We start from the raw sequence: 15,454 nt of genomic DNA on the forward strand, positions 1-15,454 counted from the left end.
TTGTCTTTCCATTTTGTTTATGGTTTCCTTTGCTGTGCGAAAGCTTTTAAGTTTAATTAGGGTTCCATTTATTTTTGTTTGTATTTTCATTACTGTAGGAGGTGGAACCAAAAAGATACTGTGATTTATGTCAAAGAGTGTTCTGCCTATGTTTTCCTCTATGACTTTTATAGTATCTAGTCTTACATTTAGGTCCTTAATCCATTTTGAGTTTATTTTTGTGTATGATGTTAGAGAATGTTCTAATTTTATTCTTTTACACGTAGCTGTCCAGTTTCCCCAGTACCACTTATTGAAGAGACTGTCTTTTCTCTATTGTATATTCTTACCTTCTTTGTTGTAAATTAATTGACCATAGGTGCATGGGTTTACTTCTGGGCTTTCTATCCTGTTCCACTGATCTGCAAGTCCGTCTTTGTGCCAGTACCATACTGCAGCTTTATACTATAGTCTGAAGTCAGGGAGACTGATTCCTCCAGCTTCGTTTTTCTTTCTCAAGATTGCTTTGGCTTTTTGGAGTCTTTTGGGTTTCCATAAAAATTTAAAAATTTTTTGTTCTAGCTCTGTGAAAAATGCCATTGGTAATTTGATAGGGATTGCATTGAATCTGTAGATTGGCTTGGGCAGTATAATCATTTTGACAATATTCTTTCAATCCAAAAACATGATATATCTTTCCATCTGTTTGTGTCATCCGATTTCTTTCATCAGTGTCTTACAGTTTTTGGAGTATAGGTCTTTTGCCTCCTTAGCTAGGTTATTTCTGGGTATTTTATTCTTTTTGATGCAATGGTAAATGGGATTGTTTCCTTAATTTCTCTTTCTGATCTTTCATTGTTAGTGTGTAGGAATGCAAGAGATTTCTCTGTATTAATTTTGTATCCTGCAACTTTACCAAATTCATTGATGAGCTCTAGTAGTTTTTTTGTAGCATCTTTAGGATTTTCTACGTATAGTATCATGTCATCTGCAAACAGTGACAGTTTTACTTCTTTTCCAATTTGGATTCCTTTTATTTCTTTTTCTTCTCTGATTGCTGTGGCTAGGACTTCCAAAACTGTTGAATAATAGTGGCAAGAGTGGACATCCTTGTCTTGTTCTTGATCTTAGAGGGAATGCTTTCAGCTTTTCACTACTAAGATGTTAGCTGTGGGTTTGTCATATATGGCCTTCATTATGTTGAGGTAGTTTCCCTCTATGCCCACTTTCTGAACAGGTTTTATCATAAATGGGTGTTGAATTTTGTCAAAAGCTTTTTCTGCATCTATTAAAATGATCATATGGTTTTTATTCAATTTATTAACATGGTGTATCACACTGATTTGCATATATTGAAAAATCCTTGCATCCCTGGGATAAATCCCACTTGACTATGATGTATGATCCTTTTAATGTGTTGTTGGATTTGGTTTCCTAGTATTTTGTTGAGGATTTTTGCATCTATGTTCATTGGTGATATTGGCCCGTAATTTTCTCATCTTGTGGTATCTTTGTCTGGTTTTGGTATCAGGGTGATGGTGGCCTCATAGAATGAGTTTGAGAGTATTCCTTCCTCTCAAATTTTTTGAAATAGTTTCAGAAGGATAGGTGTTAACTTCTCTAAATGTTTGATAGTATTTGCCTGTGAAAACATCTGGTCCTGGATTTTTATTTGTTGGGGGTTTTTTAATCAGTTTCAATTTCAGTACTTGTAATTGGTCTGTTCATATTTTTTATTTCTTCCTGGTTTAGTTTTGAGAGATTGTATCTTCCTAAGAAATTGTTCATTTCTTCTAGGTTGCCATTTTATTGGCATAAAGTTGCTTGTAGTAAGTAGTTTCTTATGATCCTATGTATTTCTGTGGTGCCAGTTGTAACTTCTCCTTTTTAATTTCTAATTTTATTGATTTGAGCCCTTTCTCTTTTTTCCTTGATGAGTCTGGCAAAAGGCTTATCAGTGTTTATCTTTTCAAAGAACCAGCTTTCAGTTTCATTGATCTTTTCTCTTGTTCATTTCTACTTCGTTTAGTTTTGATCTGATCTTTATGATTTCTTTCCTTCTGCTAACTTTGGGTTTTGTTTGTTTTTTTTTCTCTAGTTGCTTTAGGTGTAAGGTTAGGTTGTTTATTGGGGATTTTTCTTGTTTCCTGAGGTAAGACTATATTGCTATAAACTTCCCTCTTAGACCTGCTTTTGCTGAGTCCCATAGGGTTGAATCATTGTTTTCATTTGTCTCTAGGTATTTTTTTATTTCCTTTTTGATTTCTTCAGTGATTCATTGGTTGTTTAGTAGCATATTGTTTAGCCTCCACGTGTTTGTGCTTTTTACAGTTTAATTCATGTAGTTGATTTCTAATCTCATAGCATTGTGGTCAGAAAAGATTCTTGATATGATTTCAATTAAATTTACTGAGGCTCGCTTTATGGCTCAGCATGTGATCTATCCTGGATAATTTCCCATGTGCACTTGAAAATAATGTGGGTTCTGCTGCTTTCAGATGGATTGTTCTGTAAATATCAACTAAGTTCATCTGGTTTAATGCATCATTTAAAGCCTGTGTTTCCTTACTGATTTTCTGTCTGGGTGATCTGTCCATTGAGGTAAGTGGCGTGTTAAGGTCTCCCAGTATTATTGTTACCATCAATTTCTCCTTTTATGGATGTTAGTAGTTGCCTTACATATTGAAGTGCTCCTATGTTGGGGGCATATATAATTTTTATGTCTTCTTGGATTGATCCCTTGATCATTATGTAGTGTCCTTCTTTGTCTCTTTATTTTAAAATCGATTTTGTCTGAGATGAGAATTGCTACTCCAGCTTTCTTTTGCTTTCCATTTGCATGGAATATCTTTTTCCATCCCCTCACTTTCAGTTTGTATGTGTCCCTAGATATGAAATGGGTCTCTTGTAGAGAGCATATATATGGGTCTTTTGTATCCATTCAGCCAGTCTGTGTGTTTTGGTTGGAGCATTGAATCCATTTACATTTAAGGTAATGACTGATATGTATGTTCTTATTGCCATTTTGTTAATTGTTTTGGATTTGTTTCTGTAGGTCTTTTTTCTTCCGTTCCTCTTTTGTTCCCTTCTCTTGTGATTTGATGACTACTTTAGTGTTGTGTTTGGATTTTTTTCTTTTTGCATGTTTATCTATTGTACATTTTTGGTTTGCAGTTACCATGAGGTTTTGATATAGCAGGCTATATATATACAAGATTGTTTTAAGTTGCTGGTCTCTTAATTTCAAATGCATTTCCAATACCCTGCATTTGTACTGTCCTCATGATTGCTGGTTTCGATATATTTGTGTGTGGATAATTTCCCATGTTTACTGTATGTTTGCCTTTACTGATGAGGCTTCCCATTTGTAATTTTCTTGTTTCTAGTCGTGGGCTTTTCTTTTCCACCTCGAGAAGCTCCTGGAGTATTTGCTGTAAAGCTGGTTTGGTGGTGCTAAATTCTCTTAGCTTTTGCTTGTCTGTAAAGCTCAACAAGAGCCTTGCTGGGTATTCTTGGTTGTAGGTTTTTCCCTTTCATCACTTTAAATATATTGTGCCACTCCCTTCTGGCCTGCAGTTTCTGCTAAAAAACCAGCTGATAACTGTATAGGGATTCCCTTGTATGTTATTTGTTGCTTTTCCCTTGTTGCTTTTAATATTTTGTCTTTACCTTTTGTCAGTTTGATTAATGTGTGTCAGCATTTTCCTCCTTGGGTTTATCCTGTATGGGACTCTCTGCACTTCCTGGACTTGGGTGACTGTTTCCTTTCCCATGTTAGGGAAGTTTTCAGCTATTATCTCTTCAAATATTTCCTCAGGCCCTTTCTCTCTCTCTTATCCTTCTGTGGCCCCTGTAATGCAAATGTTGGTGTGTTTAATGTTGTCCCAGAGGTCTCTTAGACTGTCCTGCTTTCTTTTTATTCTTTTTTCTTCATTCTGTTCTGGGGCAGTGATTTCCACCACTCTGTCTTCCTGCTCACTTATCTGTTCTTCTGCCTCAGTTATTCTGCTATTCCTTCTAGTGTATTTTTCATTTCAGTTATTGTATTGTCCATAGCTTCTTGGTCTGTGCCTCCATTCTTTTTCTGAGACCTTGGATCATCTTTACTTCATTACTCTGAATTCTTTTTCAGGTAGGTTGCCTATCTCCACTTTACTTAGTTCTTCTGGGGTTTTATCTTGTTCCTTCCTCTGGAACATATTCCTCTGCCATCTCATTTTATCGAACTTTCTGTGTTTGCTGTCCTGCAGGCTACAGGATTGTAGCTCCTCTTGCTTGTAGTGTCTGCCCCCCTCGTGAGTGACGCTGATCTAACAGGCTTGTGCAGGCTTCCTGGTGGGAGGGACTGATGTCTCCTCAGTGGTGGGTGGAGCTGGGTCTTGTTCCTTTGATGGGCAGGGGTGTATTGAGGTGGCTGTGGGCTCAGGAAGACTTTAAGCAACCTGTCTGCTGATGGGTGGGGCTGTGCTCCTGCCCTGTTGGTAGTTTGGCCTGAGGCTTCCCAGCACTGCAGCCTTGGGCTGTTGCGTGGGGCCAGGTCTTGGCGTTGCAACGGCAGCCTCCAGGACACCTCACGCTGATGAGTACTCCCCAGTACCTCTGCCACCAGTGTCCTTGTCCCCATGGTGAGCCACAGCTGCCCTCCACCTCCCCCAGGAGACCCTCCAAGACCAGCAGGTAAGTCTGGCCTAGGCTTCTATTAAGTCACGCCTTTTTCCCCTGGGTCCTGGTGCACATGAGACCTTGTGTGCACCCTCCAAGAGTGGTGTTTCTGTTTCCCCCAGTCCTCTGGAGCTCCTGCAATCAAGTCCCGCTGGCCTTCAAAGCCAAATGCTCTGGGGGCTCCTCCTCCCGATGCCAGACCACTGGAGCCTGACATGGGGGCTCAGAACTCTCAGTCCTATGGGAGAACCTCACAATATAATTATTTTCCAGTTTGTCAGTCACCTACCCAGTGGATATGGGATTTGATTGTATCATGAATACAACCCTCCTACCGTCTTGTTATGGCTTCTTTGTTTTTCAAAGTAGACTATCTTTTTTGGTAGGTTCTAGTCCTTTTTTTGTCAGTGCTTTTCAGCAGTTACTTGTGAGTTTGGTGTTTTTGTGAGATAAGGTGAGCTCAGGTCCTTCTAGTCTGCCATGTTATCCTCATCCCCTATATATACTAATTTGTACATGATTATGGGGACTGCAAAGACTGACTGTCATCTGCAAGCTGGGAGACTCAGAAAAGCTGGTGGTTTAGTTCCAGTCTGAGTCTGAAGGCCTGAGAACCAGGAGAACCAATGGCGTAAGTCCCATTCTTTTTCCTTTTGTGCTTATTCTAGTTTGACTAGCTCATAGGGTGCCACATGTAGAGGCCTTGAACCTAGTGTGAAATGGCTGTGCCAACACCTCAGCTTGGGGGGCCGTGTGCAGAAGCCAAGGTGCTGACTTCTTGCCACTAGAAGCAAGCAAGCAAATATCTGGTAACCAACTGTCATGGGTACTAAAAGGGACAGTTTCTGCATGGAGTAAGGTCTGGATGAGGTAACTTCTGTCTTTCAAATTCCTGGCATATTATGAAATTATGCACCTTATTGCTAATTTAGGCATAACAAGATCATATGTTTAAAAAATTATGCATGCTACTATTCACATAACAGGTTTGAGACCAAATGTTAATGCTTTCTATTTTACTTATTTTGATAATTCATAACTTAGAATACTATCAATGTGTAAATCCATTATTTTTAGCACTGAGAATTTTCTCTCCCAAAGGATAATAGCATGGTTATTTTTAGTTATGATCTATTAATACTTTGTATAGGTTAACTTGAATCTCCCTAATTAAGAAATCAGAATAGAAATGTATAACTATGAAATTCCCTTAAATCATTGCACTCTATTTCTTAAAAACAAAAGATCCAACAATTCAAAATATGTCTAAATAACTTTTTCTTTGATTTTTAAGGCTTGTCTTCTGAATCCTTCATTGGCAGATGAACTTCACACTTTACTTATTCGTCAGAGAATTTAGACTACAGTGTATTTCAACAAAGATCATCGATCCTAACAACTTAGAATGTGTGTATTTTTATAATTTTTTATAATAGCTATGTTTGTTTTCGCTCTCCCATGTTACATTATCCTGGGTATTTTACTGATGACAGGTTACCTTCATTCTTTTTTTTTTAACATCTTTATTGGAATATAATTGCTTTACAATGGTGTGTTAGTTTCTGCTGTATAACAAAGTGAATCAGCTATACGTATACATATATCCCCATATCTCCTCCCTCTTGTGTCTCCCTCCGACCCTCCCTATCCCACCCCCCATCCCACCCTCCCTATCCCACCCCCCCATCCCACCCTCCCTATCCCACCCCCCCATCCCACCCTCCCTATCCCACCCCGCCATCCCACCCCTCTTGAATTTGTAAAATGTTGCAACTTGAAACGTAGCTACAGGATCGAACTGCAGGAAGAGTCTTCAAAGATCCAGCTCTTAGGCTAGAGACTGACCAAGACCATGTCAAATATTGAAAACCATTCCATAAAGCAAGTATTTCTTTCCTTTCTTAAATAGTGTCCTGAAAGACTTAGTGTCATCTTAGCTTTAATAACTTCAGAAGTATAAATGCTACAAACTTATTTTAAAACATCTGAAGTTTAATTCTTTAAATTTCTTTACTCCTTAGTGTTGTGAATTTTGAATAACTTTTAATTTTATTTCAGTCATTGAAGACTTCTAAAACAGGAAATTCCAAATTGAAAATTAAAAATCTAAATTTCAAAATAAGTGCGTTTAAGAAATTGCTTACAATCTTGCCTTTCCATATCTTCCCCTAAACATCTTAATGAGTAAAACTGCTATGTTCCTGGTAATCAATTGAAACAAGATGTTTCTCTGTGCTTCAGGTCCTTTTCTACATTTTAAAAACCCTTAATGTATTTCAAAACAAGATAAAATTTCAAATCATCTACCAATATAACTATAACTAAATTGTTAAATTAGCAAGAGGCTTTCCTTATCAATTACATCTACAGAGGCAAAATCCGACAGTAAAAATAGAATGCATATGCAAAAGATTCTAAAGAAATATACATCTGTGAAACAGATATTGAAAATAACATTTAAGATACCTGAACAACACCTTCTTTGTAAATGTTATGGCTTTATTTTAAAAATCACAACCATCCTTTCCAAAGTGATTTACAAGATCTAGTCTTAGCACTGGGAAAATGCAATTAATATGTAGGTGCCTGTCACTAAAGAAGTATTATATGGCACAAAACTACTTGCTCTTGTTTTATGTTCTGGTTTGTCTATATTATTTGAACTTTGTTGAAATTTCTTCCCTGTATCTAAAGACAAACATAGGCCATATACTTCTCCTTTAAATCTTAGAGTAGAAACTTAAATAATCCCTGAAACCCATTCCTTTGCTTTTAAAATCTCTGCTGAAGACGCTCTTCTTCCCCAGTAACAACATTTCCATGTCTCTAGCCCATTAAAAGATTTCATAAAACCTAACGTAAATCGTTCTACAATACAAGCCCACTTGCTTTTGCTCTTGTTTTCTTAATAACATCCATAGAACATTCCTTCAGTGGTTTGAAGATCCAAATTTCCAACGGTATTCTCTTCTCCACACTCAATCCAGTTCCTTAAGCCTTTAAGAATCTTAAAATAGAAATGTAATAAGGCAGTGTGTGGGGACTGTAATAGCACTTTCATAGCTCACTCACTCTACATCCCCAAAGTGAAGGCCACTTTAACTGCCATTAAAACACGGTTTGAGAAATCCTAAAGGTAGGAATTTGACAGGTCATATTTGGTAATATGCTGTGCTTAAATGTCCTAAGTGAACCCAACACAGAATTTAAAATTTCAGTTTACTCTAGTTACCATAAAGCTGGCAAACCTGGCCCAGGTGAGCCCCTGCAAACTACCACTACTCCCAACATGGTGCACACCTTGATCTGTGATTGGAGTCACCCTTTAAGTGAGGTGAAGCTTCAAGGTCATTAACTTTTTTCAAAAAAAAATCAAAACTTCTGTAAGAGTCCTTACAGTTGATAACTTATGAAAAAGTAAGACGACTTCTTAAGGATTGAGGAGTCATAACAGCCGTGGTTTAATTATGCAGGAGATGGTCACTTTTAGTAACTGCTATGAGTTCCTGGGGCTTGGTGACTTTACACTGCTTCTCTTCTCTGAATGTCTTTTCTACATCCCTATGAAGGATAATTCTTATCCATATAAATAGCCAACTGAGTTTTTTCGAAAGTATCAAATATCTTGGTTTGAAATAAGGATCAAAGAGCTGTAGCTAAAAGAATATCAAAGATAAAATTTGCTTTACTAATTTTTAACCATTTGTCTTTCAGCACTTATGTTTCATATCAAGAACTAGGCATATCAGGAACTCAGCAGGTATGATCTAACAATGATATAATTAATACCACTTTATATATACATAGTATGTTTCTTTCATGGATTTCAAACTGAATTTCTGCTTAATTGGCTTGCTTTCAATATTCCTGGGGGTTAGAAAGGGGAAAGTGTTTCATTATCACTGCATAATAAATGGTAAAACCCAGGAAAATTAAGTGACTTGTCCATGGTCCCACTACTAAAAACAAAGCAACATCTGTACCCTGGATTTCGCCTAATGCCCCTACTGGTCCCCAAGACTTGATGACACAATCAAGTCCTGAACAGCCTGAAGTAACTTCCCTCCTCTTTGTTTCCCCATCTCATTCCTGCCCATCCATCCCACCTCCCTAATAACAGCACTTCAAGCACCAATTTTGGCTCTTCTCATTCACACCAAAAATCATATTTTTCACATTCATTCTGTGTCTGGAGAAAGGCAACAAACTTTATACTTCCTTACGGAAGTACTTACATGTGCAATGTTTTCTACAGAAAAGGCACTTGATAAGTATCTGAACTATCTTAAGTGCTTCAACTTTTTTTGAGATATAAGCATCTTAAACATCAGAGCGCTATGATTCATTTTTATATTTTATTGCTTCAGATGCTTCAAACTATGGGAAATCTTTGGTAAAAATAAAGACAATAAAATTTTCACAATAACTTCACACAAAGCATTGCACAACAATATTCAACACACACGAATATAGGAATGTTCAGAATCCTCAGTGAGGAAATTAACTGTACAATGTTCATAATTCATTTAAAACAAACTTTTTAAAAACAAAACAATAAATATTTAAAATATTTCCTAGGTTCTTATCACGTATTAACACTTATATTTCAATCAGTATGTTGACCTTTAAAGGATTTATATTAAAATAAAAATAATTAACAAGTGTTTTTTTCTGTTGCCTAATATACAGCATCAAGTTTTCCCCCCAATTCTGCTTAATTCACATAAAACTAGAGGGAGGTAACTAAAAGATCGGTATGGTTCTCAGTCAAGCCCTCTGTGGAAAAGAGGAAAATGTTTCATGTCTATTATTACAGACATTTCTCTGGTGGTTTATTTGTGGAGTCTCAAACCTGACAAGCTTTAAGTTCATCTAAATGAGTTCTCAGCTCAGGACACAATTCAATTAGCAGCAGTTCCATCAGCACCTGAACCAAGAAAGAAAAAAAAAAATGTCTTTTTCTCTAAGGGTTAAAAGGAATTAGTATTCTATAAACTCCATTTAGCATCAGATTGATTTATTTCACGGTCCGTTATAACCACCAACAGTATTATCAGACTACTGGGAAACAGTTTGCTTTGCTGAAAGAAGCAAGCCAAGCACTCAGGCAGAAACGTTACAGCACAAGTTGAGAGAAACAGCCAGCAGGCGAGGAGGGGGATGCTGCACCCAGAGGGGGGTATTTTTTTTAACCAAATTGAACAAAAATGAAGCAGAGAAAATGGGTTCAGAGTTACAAGCAATAAGAATGATTAAGCGTATAAAGAGTTAAAATCTACCCCCGTATATGAACAGAAACGTAGAACTGAAGAAACTGAATCCTCTGGGAGGCTTTAAGTTACTCACATATAACAGATGCTTATTGGCTCTCGTTTCTTGCAGTGCGTTGAATATTTTTATTATACCATGACGGGCATTTTGCTGTCCAACAAGGCTCTGAAGCATATCTGAAAAATTAAGTTTATATTCCATGCTGCTATTGATAAAGTGCACCCTGCACGGACCTTCAGCGAGGGGCTACGACATATGCACACACAGCACATAAAGGCACGGAGACGCGAGGAACATGAGTGATCAGCTCTTTCCAATGTTTAAGGAGAAAATTTAGAATTTTTCAATATAAGGCATTTATACAAACTGTAAGTGAAAAAGGAGAAGGGCCATCAACACTCCCTTTTCATGTGACTTTCAGGGTCAGAGCCCAGGCCTCACCTGGAATGTTTTCAAGCAGCTTCTGCTGTGCTCTCCGCTTTGTTTCCTGGCTTTGCTCTTCACTTGGGATTGTGTTCGGAGGTGCCAAATTCCCACCGGGCCACAAAGCATCCCGGAGAGCGCCGATGTAGTAGACCACCATTTGCTCGCTGAGAGCCCAGTCCACTGCGTCCCGGAGTTGTCTTTCAAGAGCAAAATATTTCTTGGATGAGGTTTTTAAAAATCTTATTCTCTATTCTCACAAGGCATTTATCAATGAGTAGGTTAAGATAAGCGTTTGATGAATAAACTAGGAATTGGATTTTTAAACTCTGACTCGGAAAGTTTTTTTTTATTTTGGTAACACTGACAGCCATTCATTCCTGGAGCTCACATTTTCACTGGTACTGAATTCTCTAAATGTTTGCCGCACGGTGTCTTTCAATCTGGAAAAGCAAGAACTGAGAGGAGACTGATTTGTTTGAAGCTTGCAACTACTCTTAACTGTGCACGGTACTCAACATACTAATTTCTCCATGAAGTGGTATAAACTGAAAGCATCAATCCGTTTTAAAAGACTGTGAAGAGCTCCCTGAGCTCTGGGAGTCCTGGGGAGAACGAAGCTTCTTCACTAGTTGTCCCCTGGGGCGGCCACGGCAGAGGATGCTGGGCAGAGTTGTCTGACCCCGGAAACATCTCACATGCTCACGGGGCAAAGGGGGAAAAGACACCCCCCTTTCACCACAAAGGGGGGGACTTTGAAAAGATACACTGCTATCCAGCCACGTCACCTTCCCACAGGAGTGAAAATCGGGCAGATCTTGACCTGCACGGTTATAAATAAGTGGCTTTTATCTGGTTACCCAGGTCTTCCATAAACCCAACTTCATCAAATTCCAGCCAACCACTGGACTGCTGCAGAGAGCAGCACAGCTCACAGAGCCAGGAGCGGTGCTGAGGTTGGGAAGCGAAGTCTCTCTGCAGAAAATGGGAGCAGAATCACCTTGGACTATTAGTGCAAGAAAGACCTGAAGTTTCAAACTTAATTCACGAATAATAAATCAGAAAGCCCTTTAAGAATCTGACTTCCCAACCAGATTTTTAAAGGGACAATGTGAGGTTTTCAGAAATAATATCTGAAATAGATGTTTCAAGCCCAGCACTTTGCACACAGTAACTAGTCACCAATGAAGTCTAAATTCCACTGTGAGTCAGAACCACGGTAATCCTGTTTGTAACTGCATGTCTCCTAAGATACTTCCCGATACTGCTTAGAACTGTGCAATTCATATCTAGATCAAGTAAAACAATTTTATTAATTCAATGGGGCTTTGGCTTTGAGAACCTGCTGACCTGCCTAAGTAAAATCTACATAAAAACACAGCTTGTTTTGCCTGTAGTCTTTGGGTTACTCACCAGCACTGCGTGAAGAAATGAGGAAGGAAAATTTCAGTTTGCAACTTAAAATTAGGTGAGTGACTTACCAAAGGCCATCACCTAAGCATTTTCTATCAATTTAGGTCTGACTTTGTATTAGCCAAAACTGGAGGAAGCTTTTGCAGCAATTCTGGGATGTGAAATTACAGTTGGTACAAGGCGAGAGGCACATATTGTGCTGCTACTTAATTTTATGATGTGTCCTCGTCTGCCTGAGGCAAAAGAGCACAGGGCCAGATGCTCCGTAATTTCTCTACCTGATAAAAAAGCCCACTGAAACCCACAGCCTGAAAATTCCCTACGTGGTGCCCCTCCCCCGCCTAATGTATTCACCACTCTCAGACCACAGCTGCTCGTCTTAAAATTAAGAGCCAATATCATAAATAGGAGCAGGGAATGTATGCATGATTTTCTGAAACTGAAAAAGAAATAAGTTAGCGAGTCTGGAGTTCTGAGAAAAATAGGGCCATTTTGAAAACTTCTTTATCCAAGGCCTGTCAGTACTAAGGTTAAGAGGTTTGCCTCAGACTGAAACTGTAAGTTAAACAGGGCATTTTTCCGCTTAAAAGCCCACGATACTAAAAGTCAACTAAACAAGCCACTAACACCATTTTTTTTTTTTTTTCCTGTGGCACATGGGCCTTTCACTGTTGTGGCCTCTCCTGTCGCGGAGCACAGGCTCCGGACGCGCAGGCTCAGCAGCCATGGCTCACGGGCCCAGCCGCTCCGCCGCATGTGGGATCTTCCCGGACCGGGGCACGAACCCGTGTCCCCTGCATCGGCAGGCGTACCCTCAACCACTGCGCCACCAGGGAAGCCCCACCATTTTTTAAAAGAACTTACAAATAAACAGAAGTAAATTTTGGTTTATGACCACAAGGAAAATATATTCTATTTGCAACTGAATAAAAATATAATATGGGGCTTGTTTAGTTTAGATTTTTTTTTCCCCTTAGTTTTAGCAGTTGACTCCCAGTTTTTGTGTGGGGACGTCATAATGCTACAGCCTCGTAAGCACTGGGTACTGGGCATAGAGTATAACCCTTAGGAATATGGGTAACGTGATACAATTCAGAATACACGTATGGCTTATAATAGTGTTATAGGGTACACACACCCCTCATGGATACCTAGCTATCAACTAATGAGGAATTACTATTTTAATATCACCACAACTCTAAAAAAATATATGGTTTGCATTTCCCTTCAAATAAATACCTGCCGTGCGATGCTCATCCTACTTTCATTTTGGCTCAGAGTCTAAGCCTTAAACTGATCCACATCATGTGACATAAAAACGCTGTACCCAAGATATTAAAACCAGTCATCATGGTCAACAGAGAACTTTCCAGAACAATCTTCTGACCCTCGCCAACCAGCCTGCCAGAGCCAGCCCAAGCTTGTTATCTGGTGCACCGTGCATTCTGGAGGAGACAGTCTTGTAGAAATCTGCTTCCCTATCCAATCTTAGAATCATATCAGAAATAGAGAAACGAAAAAACCTTTAGTTGGGGATGTAATTGGACTGTTAAGGCAAAGGCTAGGGCATGAATTCAAACATTAGTTTCGTGCAACTCACTTGTTGATGGTTCTTCCGAAAGTGACCTGAACGAGAGCAATTAATGTTCTTCTCACCCATTTAAACACTAAAATATAAATCAGAGGAAAAGCATTACCACAGGCTATCACAATCGTGACATTTTCATAGCAGCACAAAGCATAAATCTTAACCACGTCACTCAATCCAAGTCTGGACACTAAGGGGCTTTGATATCCACAGAATTTGGGTCTAGGTTAGCAAACTTCTGTCCAGGAATACTCGAATGAATAAGCTTTCATTTTCTACTTTGCAACTGATGAGAGGAAACTTAAGACTTCTTACAGCTTTTCAATGCCTAACAACAGCTGAGCTAGCAAGTGGAACTAAAACTTCACTTCATGTGTCCCCGGGCTACTGACGTCTGTTTTCCACTAGCAGACAGTGCAATTCCTTTTAGATTTGTGCCTGGCTTGTTGAACCCAGTGTTCTAATACACGGCTCTGAACGAGAAGCATCTGTAGTCAGATGTTGACAAATATTTTGAAATATTAAGAAATTGATAGGTCTAACTGCTCCCTTTTGAATAGTAGTTTGTAGATCATGCATTTTAATATATTTTATGCCCGTGGGGGAAGAAAGGGGGACTGGGAAGCCCCAGGATTCCGAGTGAGCCATGGACTCATCGCTCCTGCACCACCGCCCGGAGCAGGCGGCCACCATCGCCTTCTCCGAGCCTCAGTTTCCTCATCTGGAAAAGGACAGTGTTAGCATGTACTTTCGTTTTGCTGGAGAGTCATGGCACTACTTTGTGTGAAAGAGTTTTGTGAAGGGTCCTACATATCTAAACTTTTACTATTAGCATTAGATTAGGAGACACATTGTTATAAGTGTAGAATATGAATATAAACCAAAAGAAGGCAAAGAAATGCTGTGAGGATATTTTTGGTCTGCAAATTGGAATCGAAACCAAATATTCCGCTTATATATTCACTTCCATCCACTGCAATGTTTAGCTAGTGACACATGACTTGGCTATGATGGGGCCAAGAATTCAGGGCTCCTGCACCAAAGAAAAAAAGGAGTAAATTCACAAACACCTCTGTACGAGGGAAGGCACCCAAACAGAAATCAACAGTTAACACACACTTGGTGCTAGACTTTAACACATTCTCAAGTCATTTCTAACTTTAAAAATGGATCTAAGTGTCCAGGTGCAGTGGTGGTAATCCTTCAAGTAAGTGTCAAGTCCTGGGGTCAGGACCACGCCTCAGAAGTGCCCTAAGTGTTGATGGAATTCAGAGCGCGCTGCAGGCGTGCCCATCTGAGGCTGGCGACCCGGCTGGGAGGGGTGTGTCTGGCAGGGATGAGAACTTCCCTCCACCTTTCTCAGGCAGCAGACAGGTAGCTCAGACCCAGAGGGTCTGGAGACACGAGCAACTCCAGGAAGAGTGCCGGACAGCCGAGTGACTGGTTATAAATGTTTAAAACAGCTACACTTCCGGTCCATTTTCATAAACTGAACTAGAGCAGGAACCCAAAACGGCTCTGCTACAGATTCTCTCCCATCACTGATGCCCCTGACTCTACGACATCTTCCTGCCCTTCCCTAGTCCCCCACTCCAACACAGAATAGCCCCCTTATTCTTTCCAAGGACTCATTCGTTCGAGGCCATGGAGGCAGCTGCGGCAACACTAGGATTTTGCTGATGGCAAATGTATCACATCTCATTATCAATGATGTTCTGTTTACTCCCCTCTGGAAAGTCACTAGCAAAACCAAATATTCTGAGCAGGTGCACATGAGGGAGGAGATGCACACCACAGAGAGGACTTGGAGCCCTACTCCTGCCCTGACTGCCTCTGACACGTCCACCAGGCTTCTCAGTCTCTTTGTGTCGCAGAGAACACGCTGACCCAAGGCCGAGACGGTGCTTCCTCGTTCTTACCGACTCTGTGGGACATGGGGAGGACTCATGATTTAATGGGCAGACTTCACTGTGGAGGAGCCAGCCTCCGGGTTTGGGGGAGAACTGTTTTTTCCGGCCTGTACTGAACCAAGTTCAACACCAGCACACATCTTAAAGTGTCGGACCAGCTATAGCTTTTTCATCTGCAAGGATCCTTAATAGTTGGACGATATTCCAT

The 15,454-nt window shown here is 39.7% G+C and overlaps 1 protein-coding gene across 5 annotated transcripts in view; it reads right to left on the reverse strand.

Moving 5' to 3' along the window:
* Window positions 1–9,014: 9,014 nt before the first annotated feature.
* Window positions 9,015–15,454, reverse strand: part of SNX25 (sorting nexin 25) — a 116,949-nt gene continuing 110,509 nt past the window's right edge. For all 5 annotated transcript variants that reach the window (XM_079909370.1, XM_079909369.1, XM_079909368.1 and 2 more), the window contains 4 exons: window positions 13,349–13,415; window positions 10,354–10,535; window positions 9,988–10,088; window positions 9,015–9,568 (listed from right to left, as the gene is read on the reverse strand). In XM_079909370.1, coding sequence (XP_079765496.1) covers window positions 9,488–9,568; window positions 9,988–10,088; window positions 10,354–10,535; window positions 13,349–13,415 — 431 coding nt within the window. In that variant the 3' untranslated portion in view covers window positions 9,015–9,487. The remainder of the gene's footprint in view (window positions 9,569–9,987; window positions 10,089–10,353; window positions 10,536–13,348; window positions 13,416–15,454) is intronic.

This window comes from Stenella coeruleoalba (genome assembly GCF_951394435.1).
Source record: "Stenella coeruleoalba genome assembly, chromosome: 21".
NCBI lineage: Eukaryota > Metazoa > Chordata > Mammalia > Artiodactyla > Delphinidae > Stenella > Stenella coeruleoalba.